Raw genomic sequence first — 23,242 nt, forward strand, 5'->3', positions numbered from 1 at the left:
GGAATTCATTCAGTGGTATGCAAATTATCTACATTTTGCATATGCTGAGCATTTAGCCAGAAGTATACAAAAACTTAAGCATCATTAAATTGAAATATCTAGGTGTGGATGTTTAACTTAAAGATGCTAGTGATCTTTGAAAAGTATCACTTCCATGTGTGACAAAAGATTTGCCACAAACCTTGACAGACCCTCCTGTGGAAAAAGACTTAGTATAAATATTTTTAAGCAAGATTCATTCAAAACATAGTGTGTGTTGTACTAAATAGATTACCTAAGAACTAGATGCTGCAAGCAGGTCCCTACCTCTGAAAACCAAGTACTATTATTTCCCCCATTAAAAGTATTCTTTACATTCTGCAAGGCTTCAGAGAAATGGTGTATTTCGTCACTTTTATATATTTTTGTCACACTTTTTGGGTGTATCCATTCAGATACCAGTTTATTCAAAATGTCAGTGGAGACTTCTGTTAACCTCTGCTAAGGAAACTATAGAAAAAGTTACAAAGATATATAATTATTTTTAACTTAGCAACATAGAGATTTATACACAAAAGTCTAATGTTTCTCTCCGTTGCCTTTGTAAAAATAATTCCCAGATAAATAATTCCCAGATCTACAACAAAGAAATGCAAGTATGAATTGAATTATTTTTCTTGCCTTTTTTTTTCTTTTCAGTTATAAATCATTTTAGTGGAGGGAGGAAAAAATTGTCCACATGTCGCATGACTGCTTATAGAATTGAACTTTCATTTTGACTCTCCTTTTCTAATGGCTTTACTAATGCAATTAATTGGATTTGATGTCACTAAGCAAAAATAGCATTTATAAAATTCATATTTAACATGTCTTCCTTCACAAAATAATCTCTTGGAAACTGCATGAACAGAAGGAATGCATCATTTAACCAAGTTAGTAGCCATTGTCCCATTCAATTTCCAGCTGTAATCCCATAAAGATTAGCTGCAACTGAGATTTTCATCCAGTCAGTACTCCTTCCTAATCCAGTTGTTAGACGCGTAAGGTCACTGCCCATGGTTTTATACCTGTTTCCTCCTGCAATTGCACCAAGGTAAATCAAGTAGTTGAAGAAGATATTGTGGTATCAGAGAGATCCCGCAGTCCGGCAGCCAGCATCACAAAAGAGAAGAAAGTTTCAAAAGAGCATTGTACCAACCTTGGGACCAACCATTCCACTTCCCCTAGGCCCCGGGGGTCCTGGATAGCCTTTCACGCCACGATCTCCCTGGAAATAGTCACACTACTGTCAGTAATTTGATCACCTCTTAAGTGTTACATCTGCTTAACATATTACATTATACATTCCTGGAAAAATCCAGGATGAAGCAATCAATCAGTCAAACTATTGAGCTTAAAAAGCAAACAAATGTTACATGGATAAAAAATGTTCTACAGTTGCAGTAGAAATAAAAAAACCCAAATGTATACATCCACATTACTTAAGCTCTAGATAAGGAACACTGTATTCCTAATAAAAGGTCCATGTGATCAAAATCACCACTAAAGTTATTGTTATAATTTGCAACTTTATCAGCCACAGAAGAAAAAGGAAAGAAAAGCCATTTGGAAACCAGGCCATTCTTCTAACACGTTCTGCAGGGTCTTACCAGGATGGACTGGAAGCTTACTGGTAAGGCACAGCAGTAGCCAGGCCCTTGTATCCATAGCGTACTTGTTCTGAAACTACAGACATTTAATTTCCCAAACTGACGAACTACTGTGTTTATGAAGAGTTAATTTTAATAGCATGGATATGGGAGAAAAGAGGAGTCCTCCTTTTGTTTTCCTAAAAACCTTTAATGGTTGTAGAATTTATAAACATTTTTAGTTTGATTTCTTAAGAAAATGAGGGTTGATACCATGCCTGTGTTTCTGCAGGTCTGTGTTAGTCCTTCTGCCCATCCTCCCAGTATTTCAGCCAAATTCATCAGAAAGGTAGAGGCCTTGAGGATATTCATTTACCACAGTTGTGGTGACAATTTGAGGCTTGGTAAAGGAGAGAAATCCAATTTATGTTTTCAGAGAGAAGAAAGCAGAGAAGGCTCATCCCTTAACCACCAGGCAGTTACAAGTCAGCAGGCGGCTAGCCAGGGCGAAACGTGGGTAATGCTGAACCACGCGCTGCCCCTTGGGCTGCAAACAAGCCAAACACAAGCAGATAGAGGGAAGGCACAGGGACATCAGAAGCAGCTTTGTTTTCCAAAATGCAAAACTGTACAAATGAAGGAATAAGTGCACGTTCAGCACATTATCACTAGAAAACTCTCATCAGTTTGAAAAGAAAAACAGTGACTAGTAATGGGATCAGTTGTAGAAGCAGAAAATTCTGAATCATGTTTAGTAAGAAAGATTGTTGAATCTATGTCTATACAGGCACATACAAGCGAAAGAAAGAAATGTGCTGATAAAGTACTAATCATCCAGCATATTAACAACAGAGCCAAGAAGAGACTGTATTTCCTGACAAAACAAAAATTTTCATTGACAAAACCCAGTGAGCCGTTAAGATGTAAGTACACTTATTTCTACTTGCTTTTGTACTCAGGAAAGCTCAGAAAATGGATGTGCCTGCAGAGGGAGCATTCTAGCTGTAAGAGAGGTGCAAGTATGAACTACACAGGCCACAGACGACACTTGCCCATTTGTGGTGGGTTGAAAGAAAGAGCGTATCAAACTGATTGAGTAGGAAGCAAACAAAAGTGCAGAATCTTTTACTGACTTCCCTTACTTTCCAAGAGGAATTGTGCAATTTTCACATTATAATCTAGCTTATAATGTGTTTTTACGTAAAATGCCCAAGATCCAACCTTTACTGAGAGATCACTTTAGGCTAGATTTTCTGTATATGGCTATGATACTGTCTTTCTAAGCCAGTGATATCTGTGCTTTATGTATCTCTCTCTCTATATATATGTATATCTATATATATGCATATCATGGCCTAGACTATGCTCAAATTTGACCGATTTGGAGATATGGGAACTCTGAATTCAAATGCTGAGGCTTAGATTAAGCTTTATAATGCTCTTTCCTTCTTGATGCAAATTTTGGCTTCTGTTTCTATTTCTTATTCCCCTTTCTCCCAAAGCACTGGAGACTGGCCAGCTTGAATCAAGACACAGGAACGATACACGAATGCTCTTAGCTTTAAATTTGTGTGTCAAGGCCACAATCGGTGGGTTAAGCTAATTGTCAGATTCAGTCAGGAGGGAATTTCTCCTTCGGATTTGATCAGGAGGGGCTAGAAGCAGGGGGGAGTTTGTTTGTTTGGTTTGGTTTCCTTTTGTTTTGGAAAAGGGAACTAAGGAGAAGGCTAATTTTCTTCTCAAGTATCAGAAATCATCTTCTTCCTGTGATGGCTTGGGACTTTTATATCACACATTCCCTGCTAATGCAAATACCCACAATACTGGCAATGCCTTAAACTTTCTGCTGAAGAGCTAAACACTTAAAAATTACTGTTGATTGTAGCACTTAAGTCTGGTATACGGTGCTCAAAAGTGTCTGATGGCCCCTTTGCAGTGGAATCAAAGGTAGATATTCTTGTTCTTTCAAAAACTGCCTAGTTTCTCAGTTCATCCCTCAAAACATCTTCTTACCATTAGCTTGAGATTGTCACATTACTAGCAAATATCGAGAGCTCAAACAGCCATAGCCATCCTCCTATTTAGTACCATCTACTACCAAAGAAAAAATTACTGGCTCTCAATGTCCCTGAACACCATAATACAGCCTTATGCTCTTTGTAGGAAAACTCTTCCAGAGTAGATGTTGCACAGAGCAGGTAAAGATTTCCCTGCCCCAGACTCCCTCTGAAAGCTGCCAGAGGTGCCAGAGGCCCCTCTGAGGTGGATATAGAGATAAGGTTTTGTAGCACACACTTTTTTTAGGACATTCCTGGCAGGTGTGGATGATGAAGCAGCCTGTAAGCAGCTGTGATGAAAGCCGAATGGGAAATTATTGAACAGGTGAACAATTACTTATGGTCTAGTATCAAATATACCTGCAACCTGCACTTAGACCAGCCTTGAACAAAAAGAGCACAAGGGTGGCTTGAAGTTGTCTCTGTCTTTCTCCCGTGGACAACACATTCTTATGCTGGGTCATTCCAGGTGAAGCATTGAATTTTAAGCTCACATGCTTAGCTAATATCATACATCCCATTAAAAAGCTCTTTTGTAGAGCTCTGTTACAATTCTCAAAGTTTTCGTATTTCTTGGCTTGGAGGAAAAAGACTTCCCTTGTGCTTTGTGAGTTGCAAACTGGAATAGTTCTTCTTTCTAAAGTGTGACACTAAGCTATCCATCAGGGAATTTGTTTCAAGAAGGATTTAGTACTTTTCTTTGATAAGCTATAATTCATTTCCTGTATTGTGCTTGCAGATAACCTTGTCACCACCAGCAAAATAGTGAGCTAGAAAAACCATCACTGAAATGAAAACTGAAATAAGAAATAAAGAGCTGAGCCAAGACAGCGTAAAGCTTGGGACTCCAATGTCTATTCCTCACCATCTTAAGAAAATTAATCATTCCTTATCATATAAAAAAAATTCATTAAATGACCTAATGCTCCCCTAAAAATAAACCTCAGCTTCCAAACATATCTATCTCATTTACTCTCAAGCTTGTATATTTGATACTGAAACATACGGTAGACATAGCAGTACTCTCTTTAGTGAGAGCTAGTGGCTAGCAAAGGTATTTGTAAGAACAGGTAAGAAAAGAGACACTGCATCTCTACGTTCCTCAATTTAGTTCAAAGACACAGGATCCAAGCTGCAGAAGATATTTGTCCTGCAGCTGGATCCAGCTCAAACGTCCATGCTTGAGGAACAATGCTAGGGGGTTTAATACTCCCTGTTATCCAGTCGGTGAAAATGAAGCTTGCTTTATTTCTAGTGCTGTGCTCTTGAGGACGTGAATGTCTGCAATCCACCTCCTAGTTGGCAATTGTGCTTTTTTTTATTGTAGTCTAACATTCTGTTTCCATATTTTAATGCTACAGAAAACAGGATGCCACCAGGATTGAATGCATCCCACATGTTCCTATTTTGTTTTCATGTGAATTTGACCTCTGACACATAAAATTCCTGTCTTGTAGTGTGCACATATGTGAGCCATTTCTCAAAGTGGAGAGAACAGAGCTCTGATTCAGCTGAGTGGAACATTCTTATATAATGATACTCAAAGGAATTTAAAATTGACTAGTGTGTAAATTTATGAGTCTCTTTTATCAAACAAATGTTCTTTTTTAATATGCAAAATTGTTGCTGTTCTTTTTATACTCACTTTTTATGTGGAAGGGACAAGAGATAGCTAGTGGACTTATATTTTATTTAAAAAACAGGTGACTGTCCAATCTATGAACTAAGCTATGGGGGAAATCTTAAAATTCAGATGAATCTTTTCCCCCTGTGGTACCTTTCCTCCTAGGAAGCTATGTGGAGAGTGAGGATTCAAAACTTGGCATAAACAAACAGGACAAGAAAATTGCAGGGAGGAGGAAGAGCTGTTTGTGTTTTCAATTTTTTGTACTGTGTGCCCTCCACTATGTCTAGTCTGGATGCATGGAACTAAATCTCAGATGTGACTCTCTGTGCACTGCACACTTTGGTGCAACACTCCCAAATTGCAACAGCTACCACTGTTCACCTTTCATAGAATCAATATGCATTTTTCCCCCAAAATATTTAACTCTGGTTGGATTAACACACCAGTCTAGTTGCATCATGAAAAATAAACTTATTTTTTTCTAAAATAAAAATACATACTCATTTTATCAGCAGTTTTTAGTTCTGTTTTTTTTTTTTTTAATTTTCTGACAGATACTGTTAGGTAAGCAGTTCTCTGAGAGGCCAGATCTGATGTTCAATATTACACTGCAACACAATCAAACCTGTAGATCTGCACAAGTCTTTTCATACAAAATTTGACATAAGCATGATTTGGCCTAATTATATTATTTGTAAAGACAGCTACTTCTATAGTGTTCTCTGCACCAGAACTCTCTTTAGAGCAATATGCCACTTCTCCATATCCCATAGATATGGTGCGCTCTGAATCTGTTCCACAACTGGCATTAATGATTGGAAACCTCCACTTGATAAGCAGCCTCTAAGGCTATTAGCAAATAGTGCTACAGGTCCAACAGGAGTAAGTCTGCAGTTAGTGCAGATAGACCTAATGTTCACACTGTATGCAGTGTTAGATGTGTGGGAATGTACTTTGTCCCCGTTCTAATCTACTCCACCTCCACTTTGGTGGTAAAAGTGCATTAAGTGTACTCCCAGATTACACCTAGTTTAGCTTCATTTGAAGGAAATCCAGGTTGTGGGTTCTGAGACCTGTCAGACTTCTCCTCACTTCTGAAACCAAAGCACTGTAAATAGGGACAACTAGGAGAGTCCCGTAAACTGCACGTGCGATTCAGACTCAATTCAGACATGTGCAACTCATGCAGATCTCCCAAGCAGACTTTGGGTTTGCAACTGCATCTGTCTGAACCAGACTGCCTGCATATGCGGGACTATTGTTCATAAGGCTATGTAACACTTGGCTCCCAGCACCACAAGAAGCCTTCTTCTATTCACCTGAAAAGACAATTTCCTTTTCAGTCATATTTTTTCAACAATGTGATTTTTAGAATCAATCTAATCCTGACAATTTTTGTGACAATATAGCTGATTCTATGAAAATGTGGAAGATACTTTTAATTTACATGACAACACTAATCTGACCTGAAGTTCTCAGAAAATACATGATAATAATGATGCCAATTTATCAGCTCACCTTTGCCTAATCTTTTACTGGCTTCTTTAAAGGTAGGAGCTTTTGAGGATAAGAGTTTCTGTTATTAGATCTTCCATTGTACTATCTCCTATCATAAGTAAATCTGATAAAACAGTAAAAGTTTCCTGTCTTAGTTACAGTTAACTAGTTCATTTTTGTTCAGTCAAATCCTGGTTGAAGTGACATGCCTTATTGCCAAATTTATTATTAATCAGTAATGCTCAATTAACAGAATCACAGATCATAGTCTGTGTTTAACCACAAAGAAGATACTACCAATAAACCTCCTTTACTAATATCACAGACATGCTTCAGCCCACAGACCTGGAAGGATGGTAATGCTTCACATGCTCTTCATTGATGGAGAAGAGACTGACAAGTAAATGTCTCTGGGATATGATGTCTTTATAAAGCAATATACCAAAGTGGCTTCAACTGGCAATGATTTGCATCATGCAGAGGTGAAAGTGAAAATTGTAAGTATTGTAATAGCTAATAGATGATTTAATTAAATATATATGTCATTATGCCATGAGATAGAGTAGTTTAAGAATAACTGTGATAAGAAGACCAGATGGCTCCCCTTTTCTACTACCGAAATTAGTTAGATGAGGCTCCAAAGGAGTCAGAAGAAATGGCAGTTACAGAGAAGTAGAGAAATATTTTTAAAGTTCTTGGAAATGGATTCCTATTAGAAAACCACAAACTTTTATCTAAATTTTAATATTAGCTTAGAGGCAAAACTCCTGGAAAAAAGATAAAACTGATAAAGGAATTAGAAATACAACCTTGAAACACTTTCAAATTTTCTTAATAAAATAAAAAATAACTAAAGTTTTCTAAAGTTCTAATCAATATGTGACTTAAAAAGTCACACTGTAACTACTACAGTACATAAATCATTAAAAAACTTGGAGAAAAGAGACTTAAGACTAAAATCATATAAGAAATTGGTTTAAAATATCCCACAGACTGGTTTCATTTAATGATTTCCTCATTAGGTATGTGAAATAGGAAGCAGAGAGCCTGTTGCAAGAGAAAGCAAAATAAATATCACCCAAACACATTTTTTCCAAACAGAAAGAACTCTCAGCTCAGGTTCCTGGGACATGAGAATTCCCATTTAAAATAAACAAACAAAAAGAAGGTCTTAAAAATATATCCAAACAAAACAAAACAAAACTGAAAGCCATTCATCCCTAGAATAACCAATAGCTTGGCAATAGATATCTGAGAAACCTGGTTTTGTGCTCCTATTCTGAATTACAATTTATCAATACAAGACATTTCACACAAAGTAATGGAAGGACTGGCATGTGACTCAGTTATTGAAGAACTAAAAGTAATTTCATTGATGCCATTCAATACAGACTTACAGAGAATAGATATTGCTAAATTAATTAGATTTTTAATACAAGATTATATGTTTATGAAATAAAGGTATTAGCCTTCATTTAATACAGTCTTAGAAGGCATTTCTTTTGGTACTACAGAAGACTACTTCATTAAAACCCTAGAATACTGCACAAAATTATTGAGGCAGGTATTAAAAAAATAAAAATATAGCTAACTGGTCTCAAAATATAGTAATAAACAGCAAATAATCTGTAACTACATCTAATTTTAGTGGGATTTTGAAGGGAACTTTTTTTACCATGTATTATTTACCATTTTTCTCAATAGCCAGGAAAAAGCATGAAATTATCTCAGATGACATTTAAAGGACATTAAGAATGGTTCAATTGTTCATCTGGAAAGAAGTAAACGATCTGACTTTCAATACAGTAAATGTTATGACTACAAAATGTCTAGGGACATCTTGCTTTATGTCTGTATGTATAATTTAACATACACAGAGCAGTGTTTCCAAGAAAAGAAATATGAAGTCATGTCAGGTCATCAGATAAGATGATCTCTCACTCTGGTGCCACGGCTGAAAGAATACAGACCCCAGAAACTTAAATTAGAATGTCAATAGGCATATACAGGTTTTATTACTTTTGCATAAAGACTGATACTGGAATATCTCATCCCTTTCTACTGTTCAAGGAGGGAACTGATAAAATGACAGGGTTTTAGAGAAGATCCATGAAAATTATTGAGGGGAGGGGAAAAAAAATCTCTATAACAAGACAAATTGCTCAGTCTAAGTAGCTACTTGAATAAAAAATGGTGGAGCAAATTTTTAAGTCAGCAGATAGAAGATACAATAAGATCAAATATAAAGAAATTAGAGTTAAATAAATCCAAAATGAGAATAAAAGATTCTTTTTTAACTGAAAGGAAACCACTAGAATAGTTGCAGTGAAGTTTCTCATAACTGTCATTTTTTAAAACAAGGTTTATGGCTATGTTTCTGAAAAGTATCATATAAAAATCAATTTAAGGACATCCTAGTGCCTGGCTTATATAAGAGATCAAAAAGCAGATCTCAGGTCCCTTTTGCTCTTAACATCATGACTCCATGTAGTTGCTGGGACAGGCAACTTTTCAGGTGCATAATACTCTGCTGGCATTGGATTCTGACTTCTACATGAAAACTCCAGCACCTAGAAACATCTTAGGTCTTTTGGTCTATAGCAAATCTTTACATTTGCATGAAATCTGGGGATAAAGCAAGAACTGGTTTGCATCTAACATGGCAGAAAAGTTTATTGCAGGCTTTTGTTCTGACTGTCATGGAAAGCAGGAGATGAGATTGCAGCATTTTGTCATATATATGGCATCCTAATCTAATTCATTTGGTTTTGGAGATGCTTGTCTACCATGTCTACTGTACTGCCATTGTACTAGTACCTTTGGTCCAGGGTCTCCCACACCTCTTGGGCCTGCTGGTCCTGGAGGCCCTGTTGGTCCTGGAGGTCCCTGGTACATCAGATGAATAAAAAAGCACGTTAGTAGTTGGCCTAAAGCAGTAGTACCTCTGTTCTTCCACAAAAAAGAGAGTTACAGAACTAGTCAGGAATCCCTCCATTTCAAGTGTATTTTGTCAAAATTCTTGATATGACAGATGTGTACTGAGCAGTGTTCATCCTCAGTCACAGGTGGAAACCTGAAAGACTACCAAACTGTAGAAGAAAAATCCAGCTCTTGATTTAATAACATTAGAACTGTTCTTAACTCAGATAAAGCAGTCAGAAAGCAGGCATTGCTTCATGATTCATGCATTGCAGCCATTACACGTTGTCTCTGGTATCCCAGATGTCACCCGTCCAAATTTGGGGGTCACGTCAGAACCAACACATTTTGGTATATTTGTGTTCAACAGTTTGTTCTGTTGAACTCCCGAGTCAGTCCCTCAGGACCAACTCAACTGCCCTTCATACTGCTTAGAAGCATCCTTACCTTCATACAAACCAGCCTGCTTCAAAGCATGCTTTTTATTGGTCAGGTAATTCTTGAACTTACTGAAATAGAATTGTCGCCTATATCTTGTTTTTGTACATTCCTCCATCCAGTCCTCGCACTTTAGTTCAATTGACTCTGTAGTTCTGAGAAACCTTACCCAATTTCTCCAGCACCTTGCCCTAACCAGTTTCTCTAAAAGTTTAATTTTGTTAGATCATTCATTTTTCTTCTCAGAACCTAGTTCCTACTTACTATTCTTAAGAGGAACGGTCAGGTGCTTTCCCACTCCTAGAAGGGAACTGTTTGCACAGCTACTACCATAAAAGCCAGGGAAGCCAGTGTCAGGAAGTTCTAGCAACTCTCTTTACAAGACATGGGACAGAAGTAGGTGCTGCATTGTTGTAAAGGAAGTATTCTGTTTTTCCCTTAACCATTAGAGGCCAAGCAAGCATGTATGGAGTGGAATGGAGAATATCATGAGCAGCCCTGAGAAAATGAAAATTGGATAAGAAGCAGCTTTTTAAAGAATGAATATATTGATACAAACTCATCTACAAGTAATCAATGCTCAGTTATAGCAATGATCACATGTTCTGCCTGATATAGTCCTTCTGGGCTTCCCTCAGCACTTGGTCCTCCTCATGGTCAGGAACACACTGGTCAGTTATCACTGGCTGTGTTACCTGGGCAGCATCTGCTGTCCCCACCCTCTAGTCAGGTGTTTTTCCTGTCTGTCACGGACACTGTGGAGGACACAGCAGGAAATAAAAATCTTGAGAAAGAACCAGATGTCTGTGCTGGGCCTGAGTGGTACTCTCCACCTATCTTCAGCTGACCAGAATGTACCTCTGCAGTCATCCTATAGGAGATAACTGAATTCAGAGGCTGCAGATAAGATTTAGGCTAATGTTGCCTCTATTACCCTTACCATGAAGCCCCTGGAGCAGGTAGCTGAACAAAGGAGGTCTCACCATTTCATTTCCCTCTCAGTTGGGTTGTTATTCCACAATACATCGGAAGAGGAAGATGGCTGGTTATGTGACACATTCTAGAATACATGGTTGTACTAGCTGTCGTTCAGGATCAGAATATGAATTGATGCTAATATCTAAGTTGTCAGACATGTTTGAGTGGATGACTGAGATTTAGGCTGAGTGCTGATAAACCCTTTTAATGGAATTTGCCAGCTGGAGTGCTCAGGCTTTTATTAGCTCAGGAGCTAACCATTATAAAAAAAAAGAGGGACAAGTCTCCAAAAAAGAGGATGTGACCCCCAGGACAAAAAGCAGCTGAGAAACCAGGAAGTGAAGGCTCCAGATTTGGCGAAGCAGATTTATTAGAGATCTCGAAGAGAGAACGGCAAAAAAGAAGTAGGGGGAGGAAGATTCAAAGAAGCAGTGATTAGATTAAACACATGAGCAAGGAGACCATGAAGATGCTGATGGAAGTACAAGGTATCCCTTCTGTAATGCTGAAATGGAAGCAGTCCAATTTATGTCCAGTTTTCATTGCCTGTAGAGCTAACACTGTCATTAGGACAGAAAAGGGCTTCAAAATTTATATGAGATACTTAAGTTAGCTAAAGGAGGAAAGAGAAGCTTAAATGCACTTAGTTATCTCAAAGTAACAATGACCACTAAAAAAATAAATATTAAGTTATCACATAGCGATTCATTTGTTGTGGGACTCAAAGCAGAGGATCTAACTACCAGCAAGGAAAAGTATAGAATTAAAATTATACTTACAGCTTCACCTTTGTGGCCATCTCCTTTTGCTCCACGTGGTCCAGGTAGTCCAGGCAGCCCCTGATTACCCTAAATAGAAAATAATCAGTCAGGCATTGTGCCAATAACTGAATCATCTGCTATTACTATTATGTTGCCAGCTCTTACAATTTGTTTGCAAAGCTCAGAAATGTTTAAGATTTTGTAATGCAGTTTTAGTTGCTAAAATCAAGATTTCAGAAGAATATGAGGTCTTATGAAGCAATGACTAATTTCTAGATTTGTAGCTGCAGGGAGAAATTTTCAGAACATTGACAACTTTAGTCAATTAATAGTTCCTATTGAAGGATTTTTTAAAAGTTATTTTAGTTTAAAGTTATTTAGTTTAAAGTTTAATTTAGTTATTTAATTTCAATTTATTCTAGTTGAACTTTTTTTAAAGTTACTTTATGAATTTGAGGAACAACAGTTCTGATTTTTGAACAGTGAATTTAGCAATACTGACATGATATGCCAGCCTTAAGTTATCTTGAATTACGTTGCACATTTTGCATTTTAGAGAAATCACACTGGTTCTTTCATACAGCAAAGCAAAATAGCATTCTACACAGGAGAGAAAGAAAAGAAAGAATTATAAAATATTATAAGAAACACAAAATTTCTCTTAGTTTAGGCTAATATGCTTTGTATCAGGAAGTACCATTACTGCTTATGTTGACTCTTCCACTGACTCCTACTAAGAATTCTGCACATTTGAAAAAACTCAATGTTTCCTTTCTTTACAAAAAGGAAAGCAAATATCAATCTTCTCTTCCCTGACTTCATTCCCAATTTTCCTAACATTTAATGAGCAAATTAACAGAGTTTGCAATAAACTGTTCCTTGCAAAAACAAGCAAGTAAGTTCCCTCTGTGACAGTACTGCCAATCAGAAATCCTTATTGATACTTGTAGGTCACACATCCACCCCACTCCTAAGCACGATACGTGTACAGCCATACAGGGAGCAGTGCCTGCTCTTCTCTCAGTCCTAGAGTGCCAGGAAATGTAAATGGGCTCTAAAAGAAAGTGTTGGAGGGTCAGTTGTTAATGTACATACAGATAACACATCTTGAAAAATGCATGGAAATAGCACTCCTTTCTCCTACCTATTCCTGCAAAAATAAGTATCTAGAAAAAAGAAATTACAACTGATTGGACAATGGAGGACTACTGTTTCACAAGTACATTGTGCCTGGAAGCTTCATCAACAGCATAATGCTTCAAGAAACTATGAATGGAGCCCTAATAGCAGCTCCAGTCTCAGGGACTGATCTGTCTGAGTCCAGTGTCCATGACTGGAAAACAAACTAACAAATTCTATAATTAGATATCCAATAAAATCAGTGTCCAAAGACATCCAAATGTCTTTAAACCTCTCTAGCATAGACACATGCAAACAGCTCTTCCTAAACAATTTAGCCCTGTCAAATAAAAATAAAACAGTTGCTTTGACTTTCCTCAAGGTATACAAAGCAGGTTAACTCAGGAGGGACATGAATGAAGAGCAACAAAGGAAAGTCAATATTCTGGTTAAGATGAAACTCTGAAACCATTTTCAAAAGGAATTTGGGATAGGGATGCATGCTTTATACTTAAAGAAAACTACATGGTAGTTCAATCATAACAGTATGAATCTCTCCTATTCTCCCGTCCAGATTTAACCAGCAAGTACACTTCTAGTCCATAAATAGCTTTGCAATAGAAGGCCAATTTTACCTTTTCTTCATACTACATAGTTCTAAAATTTTGGATAAAGTGATAACTGTTTTTTAAAAAATATTTAGTAGCATTTTTTTTAACTATACAGGAAATCATGAATTCATCTCTATTTTTACCTCAAATTTTAGTGCAGTAAAGAACTGCCAAACAGATGTTTTCAGTCTTAGCAGATGACTGTAAACACCAAATACATGTTAACACATCCTCTTCTACAAGAATTGGCTGGTTTTGTCATTAGTAATGCAGTTATAAATCCACTCAAGATTATGTTCCAAATCTGCAATAAATCATAGTTCTCTAGCCCAGATTATTTAGTTTCAATTTGTTTACAGTTGCATCCAAAGCATAAAAGAGATGGTTTGGGAATGCTTCTATGATTACTGCCTCCCATGGTTTTGTGGGGTCTAGGTAACACAACCAGAATGACTCACTGCAAGTCAACAAGGTAAGTGCCATTGTTGTCACTGATGGTATGCTGAATTCACTCCTCTATACTGCCATCCTTTCCAGGGCAGATTTTTAAAAGTGATTTCCTGAAGCTGTAATAGGGGGGGGACAGTTTCTTCTCCACTCTTGAAAAAATAAAATAAAAGAACATATATATAAGTCTCATGTCCATGGTTTTCACTTGCTCTAGACATCCGCATGCGTAAATAAGCGGGAAAAGTTTCAAAACACTTGGACATGGGATTTTGCATATCCAGCAAGAAGAACTGGACACATTCACTGTTGAGAAAAAACTTAACATAACTGGCGTAATCAAAACCTGAATTGTTATGTATGTAACGGGACAACTAGGTCATGTTTATTGCTTCTTTTTATAGGACGTGAAGTAACATTCCAGATTATAGACAACATAAGTCATTATAGACTTGCTGAAAAATCTAAACCATAAGCTATTGAATGCATGTGGATCAACGTGCTATCCAGCACCATCACAAAAGCGTACTGGTAGAACTCTGTTAATTCAGGGATAAAACATAGTTGGTATTCCTAAGACATTATTACACAAAAGGTTTTCCGTCGAATAGCTTTATCTTGAGCTGTATTATGTTAGGTATGCACAAACTGGTTAGTCTCTGCATTTGGGTCCATGAGCTATATTCTCAAAGTGATACAGTGGAATTATAATGCCCACATTTGTATAAATTTGAAACATTTTATGTGCATATAAGGTACATGTAGAAAAAAGAGGTTTGTTGAGAAGTTCCATGGTCCCCACCTGGGAAGGTGATCATAAGAACATCATCTGTCCCCAAATACTCAAAGAAGCTTTTCTAAATTATTCCCTAGTCGCAAGTGGCAGAAGGCTTGTGGAAAGTTTCAGTCCAGATTATGACTCATAGAAGTACAATATGATATTATAAAATGCATTTCAGGGGAAAAGGTTAAAGCTTTGAATTAAAAGGAAATATATACATTTTTTACAGTGGAGGACATGGGCTCTGTTCTAGGGACTGGACTGTTCAGAGTGTTCAGAAATAATATAGAAAGGTAAATAGTGGGTGGTAACATTTTCTTTTTAATTAATTTGAATAACATGGCATCATTAGAAAAGCAGTTTCAAGCAGTTGAGAAAAAGCCTGAAGTACTGGGTAACTGGCAGACAAAATTCAATGCTGATAACTAATGCAGAATGCATGGAGCAAAAGCAGTCATAACTTTATGTACCTAATAGAGATCTTGAACTACTATTATTATTTCAGAATAGGAGAGGGTTAGAACAGTTCTATGATAAGGGCACCTCACTGTTCAGTAGTGATCAAAAAAGTAAACTGGGAATTGCTATAAAAGTATAGTAAACAAAACAGAAAATGTCACTACACCACTGTATAAATCCATAAGCATGTGCAGTGGATCATATGAGCAGAAAGCAACACGTTACACTTAACTGTGATAAATCCATTCTTAATTTTTCTTTGTAACAGGATTGATGTTAATCAAGTAGTTTTAATAGTCATAGCTAATGCACCTTAATGAATGCTACCTGTAAGATAGTGGGAACTGTTCGCCATAATATAATAGCCACTTATTAAGGCAATCATCCCATAGACTGTGTTTGAGACCAAACTAATGTTCTCTCATTTTACCTCATTAATCAGTCAATAACAACTTTGGGAGGGGAACTTTGCAGTATCATATCAAAACCTTTCATCCTTTAACTTGTAAACTAATATAGAATCAGAGAATGGTTGAGGTTGGAAGGGACCTCTGGAGATCATCCAGTCCAACCCCCTTGCTCCAGCAGAGTCCCCTAGAGCACATTGCCCAGGATCACATCCCGACGGGTTTTGAATATCTCCAGGGAAGGAGACTCCACTACCTCTCTGGGCAACCTGTTCCACTTCTCTGTCACTCTCAAAGTAAAGAAGTTTTTCCTCATATTCAGACGGAACTTCCTGTGTTTCAGTTTGTGCCTGTTGTCCTGTCACTGGGCACCACAGAGGAAGAGTCTGGCCCCATCCTCTGGACACCCTCCCTTCAGATACTTGTACACATTGATGAGATCCCCTCTCAGTCTTCTCTTCTCCAGGCTGAACAGGCCCCGCTCTCTCAGCCTTTCCTCATATGAGGGATGCTCCAGTCCCTTCATCATCTTTGTAGCCCTTTGCTGGACTCACTCCAGGAGATCCATGTCTCTCTTGTATACTGGAAAGCGCAGAACTGGACACAGGACTCCAGGTGAGGCCTCACCAGGGCTGAGGAGAGGGGCAGGATCACCTGCCTCGACCTGCTGGCAGCACTCTGCCTAATGCACCCCAGGATCCCATTGGCCTTCTTGGCCACAAGGGCACATGGCTGCCTCATGGTTAACTTGTTGTCCACCAGCACTCCCAGGTCCTTCTCGGCAGAGCTGCTTTCCAGCAGGTCAACCCCCAGCCTGTACTGGTGCCTGGGATTATTCCTGCCTAGGGGCAGGACCCTGCACCTGCCTTTGTTAAGCTTCATGAGGTTCCTCTCCGCCCAGCTCTCCAGCCTGCCCAGGTCCCTCTGAATGGCAGCACAGGCCTCTGGGGTATCAGCCACTCCTCCCAGCTTTGTATCATCAGCAGACTTGCTGAGGAGGCACTCTGTGCCTTCCTCCAGGTCATTGATGAATAAGTTGAACAAGACTGGACCAGTACTGACCCCTGGGGGACACCGCTAGCTACAGGCCTCCAACTAGACTCTGTGCCACTGACCACAACCCTCTGAGCTCGGCCATCCAGCCAGTTCTCAATCCACCTCACTGTCTCATCCAGCCCTCACTTCCTGGGCTTGCCTAGGAGGATGTGATGGGAGACAGTGTCAAAAGCCTTGCTGAATTTCAAGGTAGACAACATCCACTGCTCTGCCCTCATCTACCCAGCCAGTCATTCCATCACAGAAGGCTATCCGATTGGTCAAGCAGGATTTCCCTTTGGTGAATCCGTGCTGACTACTCCTGATCACCTTCTTGTCCTCCACATGCTTAGTGATGACCTCCAGGAGGAGCTGTTCCATCAGCTTTCCAGGGATTGGGGGTGAGGCTGACAGGCCTGTAGTTCCCTGGCTCCTCCTTCTTGCCCTTTTGGAAGACTGGGGTGACATTGGCTTTCTTCCAGTCCTCGGGCACCTCTCCTGTTCTCCATGTTCTTTCCAAGATGATGGAGAGTGGCCTAGCAATGACGTCCACCAGCTCCCTCAGCACTCGTGGGTGCATCCCGTCAGGGCCTATGGATTTGTGGGTGTCGGCTTTGCCTAAATGATCTCTAACCCGATCCTCCTCCACCAAGGGAAAGTCTTCCTTTCTGCAGACTTTCTCCCTGGTCTCCAGGATCTGGGTTTCCTGAGGGCCGGCCTTAGCAGTGAAGACTGAGGCAAAGAAAGCGTTCAGCAACTCTGCCTTCTCTGCGTCCTCTGTCACCAGAGCCCTGGCCCCATTCAGCAACGGGCCCACGTTTTCCCTAGTCTTCCTTTGGTTATTGATATGTTTGAAGAAGCCCTTCTGGCTGTCCTTGACATCCCTTGCCAGATTTAATTCCAAACGGGCCTTGGCCTTTGTCGTCGCATCCCTGTATACTCTGACAACATCCCTATATTCCTCCCAAGTGGTCTGTCCCCTTTTCCACATTCTGTACACTTCCTTCTTCTGCTGGAGTTTTACCAGGAGCTCCTTGCTCATCCAGGCAGGTCTCCTGCCTGCTTTGTTTGACTTCTTACTCATAGAGATGCACTGATCTTGAGCTTGGAAGAAGTGATGCTTGAATATTAACCAGCTCTCCTGGATCCCTCTTCATTCTAGGACCAGAACCCATGGGATTCTTCCAAGAAGGTCCCTGAAGAGGCCAAAGTTAGCTCTCCTCAAGTCCAGGGTTGCAATCCTACTCATTGCCCTGCTCCCTCCTTGCAGGATCCTGAACTCCACCATCTCATGGTCACTGCAGCCAAGGCTGCCCCCAACCTTCACATCTCCAACCAGACCTTCCTTAGCACAGCTCTCCTCACTGGCTCCTCCATCACCTGTGCCAAAAAGTTATCATCAATCAATGCTCTGCAGAAACCTCCTGGATTGCTTGTGCCTTGCTGTGTTGTTCCTCCAGCAGATATCAGGGTGGTTGGAGTCCCCCCTGAGAACCAGGGCCTGTGATCGTGAGGCTACTTCCAGCTGTCTGTAGAAGGCTTCATGTACTTCCTCTTCCTGATCAGGTGGCCTGTAGCAAACACCCACAACAGTGTCACCCATGTTAGCCTGCCCTTTAATCCTTACCCATAAGCTCTCACCTTGCTCTTCATCCACCCCTAGGCAGAACTCCATACAGTCCAGTTGCTCTCTCACATTAAGAGCAACTTCACCACCTTGCCTTCCTGGCCTGTCTTTCCTGAAAAGCACATAGCCATCCATGGCAGCATTCCAGTCATGCGAGCTATCCCACCATGTCTCTGTAACTGCAATGAGATCATAGCCCTGTGACTGCACCCAGATCTCTAATTCTTCCTGTTTATTCCCCATGCTGTGTGCATTGGTGTATAGGCATTTCAGAGAGGTAGTTGAGCATGCAGGTTTTCCAGGAGGGGTGCAAGAGGATCCTCCATGGTCATGTCCTGTGCGCACTTCCCTGGCTGCATGCTATTTCTGGAGGCATCCTGACTTGATCCGCATTTTGTTGACTACCCTCTCTCTGTAACTCTCCCCTTCCCTCATCTTTCCTAGTTTAAAGCCCTCCTTACCAGGCTGGCCAACGTGTTGGCAAAGACATGCATGCCCCACTGAGTGAGGTGGATCCCATCTCCCCCCATCAGTTGTCGATCTTCAGATAGGGTGCTATGGCTGTAGAAATCAAAACCCTGTTGCCAACACCAGGGTTACAGCCAGTTGTTAACTTGGAAAATCCGTCTACTTCTCCTCCCATCCTTCCCCCTCACTTGTAGAATTGAGGAGAAAATGACCTGGGCTCCCAGACCTTTTGCTACTACATATATATATATGGAATATATCTAGAATATAGATATAGAATATAGATCCAGATATAAAATAGAATACATTTATAACATAGATAGAGAATACATCTAGAATATAGATTGTTTTCCTCCAGCTGATCTTCTTTAAAACGGGACGGCCCTTGATCTCATGTTATTTTTCAAGCAGCCTTATGTCAACTCAGTGCACTACAGAGGAGAATGTCTTACTACTCTACCTCTAATCATGAGCACTTTTCTTGTGTTGCTCTTCTACTTCCTGTACATGAGCCAATTCTGTTGAAAAAATTGATAGCTTCCTCAAAACAGTTCTCCTTCCCCTTTGAACAGTCTGGTCACCTTTTCAAAGACTGCAGTCTCTTTACTGCCGAATCCTCAGTTTTATCTCTGGTCTTTCACTTGTGTGTGTTGATCTTGCAAGTTAACTACTAAATGGTTGCACAGTGAGCACAAAAATCTTGCTACAGGTTATTGTACTCCATCCTCAGTACTGAAGTTGAAGTTAGAAACTTAAAACTTATAACCAAGTAAATCCTATTCTGTAACCTAAATGCAAATAAGTACTTCCAAAGATATATCTTTTAAAGTCATTATTTTGTGTCTTACCTATTTTTTTGAATGGCCAGGATTGGTAAGACCAAAACACAACAGTCAAATTACTAATACCTTTCAGTTTATGCTCGCTAAAGAGGATATGTGTCAAATACCGTATGAAATAATGAAAAGTAGAGATGAATTTGAAGAGCTACCTTCCTAATGAAGAGAACTTCCTGAGGGAAGTTTCAGAAGAGCATTTCACTAGTTATTTAATCCATTTTATGTTTCTTATTTGAAAATATCAGAAGTATATTTTAAAAATTGGCTTAATGATGGAAAAGTTGAAGAACTAGTTGATTACTTGTCTGAAGAAGTCATCCAAGTGGTTTCTACAGTCTAGCAAGAGCTTTACATGTGTCTCGTTTTTCTCTATGTTTCATCTTTTGTCTCAAAGAATTCCTACCATTGGTCCCATTATTGAATTTCCAGGAAGTCCATCATCTCCTGGTGGCCCCTGGGGTCCTGGCTCCCCCTATCCAAAAAGAAATCAATCCAAAAACATTTTGGTTATTTTCATTTTTAACTACAGTTTTACAGAAACAGTAGCCAACTCTTTCTCACAATGACATGACAATTTCTGAGCTAGAGACTATGTCACTGATATTTGCAGAAGTTTTTGCTACCTTAATTCTAGCCTCTCTTATACTTTTGCTTCTCCTCAAGAGTGTAAAAAGAGTTTATCCTGCATTTAGGAATAACTTGACAGCTTTAGTTTTCAACTGGAGGTTGAGCATTACAATTCAGTTTCAGTGGCCAGATTCACCCATGGCTTCTGCCTGCTTTCTTGAGCATAACCGAGCACAAACTGGTACAAGGCTGGCATAACCTTGTTTCTGCCAGAGCACCTCGAGGTGCTCGAGGTGCACCGAGCAAAGATGATACAGTGACAAGTGCTGCCACAGACAGAGAAAGCCTACAAATGTAATAGCTCCACTCTTCGAAGTTGCAAACTCCATATACCTGCTTTTATGAAGACCCTGGAAGAAACTTCAGTTTTTTTCAAATATTATCTGTTACAACTGCTGGGGATCTTAGCAGCACCTTTCCTGGAAAACAATCAGGCTTAGATTTCATTTTAGCTCATGTTATCCTTTCACAGAGCAAAATTCGGCTCCTTCTGGTGTTTAAACTAAGGCAAGAGATATTTTGCTTTACATTAAGGATCCTACAAAGAAGCTTTCATGTTTTGGTGGAACCTGATAAGATGGAAAGTCCATATTTCAGGGAACATTCACTAGGGAATGAAAATCAAACATTCTGTCAAAAGCAGCTGTAACCACGAGAGAGCAATAGGAGAAAAAAAACAGCCATCTAAAGTTACTGTCTTTATATTATTAATAGCTTAATGGTTGTCAAGGGAAATAAAACTGTGGTCCCCAAGCGTGGGTGTAGTTTAAAATAAATTAGTTTCCAACGGATACGACCACAGATGGCCAAGAGTTTGACATCTAGCAATCGCCCACTGCTACATCAAATATTTAGAGATGCACTAGAAAGACCTCGGACGCTGACAATTCCCAGGTTTGAACAACATGCTGATTCCTTGCATTCGAAATTTATAACGTCTGGCTTCACTACTGCATATACCAGGATGTTCCAAGAACATAATCACTAGTGTTGTACTGCCCAGAGTCGAGAGAGAAAATGAACCTCTCTGTAGCCTCTTACATTATTGAGTGGTAGTTTAAAAATGTAGAGATTCTTGCTTGTTTTTGGAGACAAACAATTGTATATTTTCTAAAAATCAACCTGCATTTCATAATTACCCACATAACTTCTTCTGTTGCATCAGCCATTCATATAAAAGGCCTGATCTAAAATTTAGTAAAGAATCTGGAAAAACTCCTACAGGCTTCAGTAGGAACAGGCTTCAGTAGATTTTGTATCATGGCCAAGCTACTACGAAAGTGATATGAATTGTAATGAACTGAATAAAATCAAAGTGAAAAAGGCAATGAATTCAAAGCTCTTTTTTTTCCAGCAAGAATTTGCAGTGGACAATCTTGACTGACTTTCTTACCTATCCAAAAAGTCACAGCATCCAAAAAATTAGCATCATATCAAGAAGTGAGATCAGTGTTCTGAAGCCTGCCTTCATATCTGCCATGAAATCTGGTACATCATAATGGTTTTAAACCAATAAAAGAGATATGCCACAGAATGCCACACGCTTCTCTTTTCTTTCTTCTTTGTGATTGCATTTTTACTGCACGTGTGCCCCAAGCTTCCTCCCTTCTCTTCTTCATTTCTCCATACATAAACAAGTCCACACCACTTCCTAGCTCCCTGTGATGTCCTGTCATCAGGCTATGGAGCACACTGTATATACCATGCCTACACGTGCATATGTGTGGGTATGTGTGTTCTTCTTAAGGAAGAAGAAAAATGGGGATGAAATGACTTGAGAGTGATAGGATGTGAATTAGGGATTTCTAAACCCTGAAAACTTATCATCAAAACTTAACAGTGTCAATTAATGTTCAAGTTACCTGCTATATTGTAAAAGCAGTAACTATTTTCTTCTTAAAATAAAATGAGGTGGTGGTGAATTTTCAAAAGTTTCTAAAACTTTCAGAGTTAGTTTTACTGTTCCTGAATCTGCTTGTTTTACTCAGAATGACAAGTCCAACTCATTCCAGTTAGATTTTCTCCATAAATGTAACGAGGAGGATTTAGCAGTTATCTGGTATCTGACATTTCATTTATAGTAGTATCTACAGGACAGTTGGTCACCTGAAAGTGATACACAAACAGCTTTCGCCAAAAAAATCCTGTAGTTATCCTGTAGTTGAACAGTCAGGAAACTTCTAGTCTTCCCAAAAAAAGTAAAAAAAAAAAAAAAAAAAGTAAGTGAATTTGAAAATAGAAGACTTCAAAGTGATTAGTTTCAAAGGAGGAGTGAAAACATAATAAAAATACAATGTATAAGGATACTTTTTTCTCTAAATAAATGGTTTCAAGAGGTAATAACAGGCACTAAGGCCAGCACTATGTTCAACAGCTCTTTTTGGTACTTTCCAAACCTACTTACTTCTAAAAGTCAGCCACCTTTGTTTCAACCAAAAGAAAAAATTTTAACTCCTTTCATTTACATTCTTTTAACTTTGACAGAAATGTGCATTGCGAATTTTCCATCTCTGATCTCCAGGAAGCACATATCAGATAATCACCTTTGGTCCAGCAGGCCCCTGAACAGATGATCCAGTGACACCAGGTGGCCCTCTTTCTCCAGGTTCACCCTGTTACAAAATGGTATCATCTAGAATTAAGGATACAGTTACATTTCCAGCACAAATAGCATTAAGTATTCTCAAAACTTTAATAATATAAAATAGCTAAACTACTTCAGGGAAAAATGGACAGCGTTTTGGAAAACAAAATGTATATATTGCTGTGTGGAAGCTGTTCCAAGTTCCAAGCTGTAAATAACTATTAGTTGAACTACATTTTTGACTTTTCAACTTTAATTCTTTTGGTGTAGTGCTTACAAGCCAACTGAATAACCTGAACACTTGTATGATTTGAATTTCCATTCCATTAAGGGTGATACTTATTACACGCAAAA

At 39.1% G+C, this 23,242-nt stretch overlaps 1 protein-coding gene and 1 long non-coding RNA gene across 4 annotated transcripts in view; one reads left to right on the top strand and one right to left on the bottom strand.

Annotated features, from left to right (window-relative positions):
• Positions 1-23,242, bottom strand: part of COL28A1 (collagen type XXVIII alpha 1 chain) — an 83,006-nt gene that overhangs the window by 19,863 nt on the left and 39,901 nt on the right. For all 3 annotated transcript variants that reach the window (XM_068934928.1, XM_068934927.1, XM_068934926.1), the window contains 5 exons: positions 22,848-22,916; positions 20,081-20,149; positions 11,903-11,971; positions 9,606-9,674; positions 1,178-1,246 (listed from right to left, as the gene is read on the bottom strand). In XM_068934928.1, the coding sequence (XP_068791029.1) occupies positions 1,178-1,246; positions 9,606-9,674; positions 11,903-11,971; positions 20,081-20,149; positions 22,848-22,916 (345 nt within the window). The remainder of the gene's footprint in view (positions 1-1,177; positions 1,247-9,605; positions 9,675-11,902; positions 11,972-20,080; positions 20,150-22,847; positions 22,917-23,242) is intronic.
• LOC138066309 (uncharacterized) overlaps positions 1-23,242 on the top strand; it is a 45,564-nt gene that overhangs the window by 8,069 nt on the left and 14,253 nt on the right. Inside the window, exons 2-4 of the long non-coding RNA XR_011139620.1 lie at positions 1,556-1,651; positions 2,395-2,530; positions 7,114-7,285. This is a non-coding gene — a long non-coding RNA (uncharacterized lncRNA). The remainder of the gene's footprint in view (positions 1-1,555; positions 1,652-2,394; positions 2,531-7,113; positions 7,286-23,242) is intronic.

Source organism: Struthio camelus, chromosome 2 (genome assembly GCF_040807025.1).
Source record: "Struthio camelus isolate bStrCam1 chromosome 2, bStrCam1.hap1, whole genome shotgun sequence".
Classification (NCBI taxonomy): domain Eukaryota; kingdom Metazoa; phylum Chordata; class Aves; order Struthioniformes; family Struthionidae; genus Struthio; species Struthio camelus.